A 332-nucleotide genomic window follows, 5' to 3' on the forward strand; every position below is an offset into this window, starting at 1 on the left:
ACAAGCTACAGAGGTGACACCTGTCACATTCTGAGCTTTCATTTTACGAGTCAACTCGAATGTAAACAGCAAATTATTCAATTTGGTCTCTCCATAAACTTCAATAGGATTGTAGCCTTCATCAGAAAGACGCATGATCGAAGATCCAGACGTAAAATGCTCTAGCTTCGCTTGTTTGTGCGCAATACTACTGACATTCACCACACGAGATGGAGTGCTTCGCTTTAGCATCGGAAAGAGCGTAGCCGTGAGCGCGAAATGACCCAAGTGATTCACAGCAAATTGACGTTCATTGCCATCCACAGTCTGAGCATACGGAACAGCCATCACTC

General features: G+C 44.6%; 1 protein-coding gene across 1 annotated transcript; it reads right to left on the reverse strand.

Annotated features, from left to right (window-relative positions):
- Positions 1-5: 5 nt before the first annotated feature.
- Positions 6-327, reverse strand: PHALS_07703 (short-chain dehydrogenase reductase sdr; the record flags this gene model as incomplete). Its single annotated transcript, XM_024721217.1, has 2 exons — positions 6-20; positions 100-327. The coding sequence occupies 2 exons, from the start codon at positions 325-327 to the stop codon at positions 6-8; spliced, it is 243 nt and encodes an 80-aa protein (XP_024586339.1).
- Positions 328-332: the final 5 nt, after the last annotated feature.

This window comes from Plasmopara halstedii, assembly GCF_900000015.1.
Source record: "Plasmopara halstedii genome assembly, contig: Scaffold_3120, whole genome shotgun sequence".
Classification (NCBI taxonomy): Eukaryota; Oomycota; class Peronosporomycetes; order Peronosporales; family Peronosporaceae; genus Plasmopara; species Plasmopara halstedii.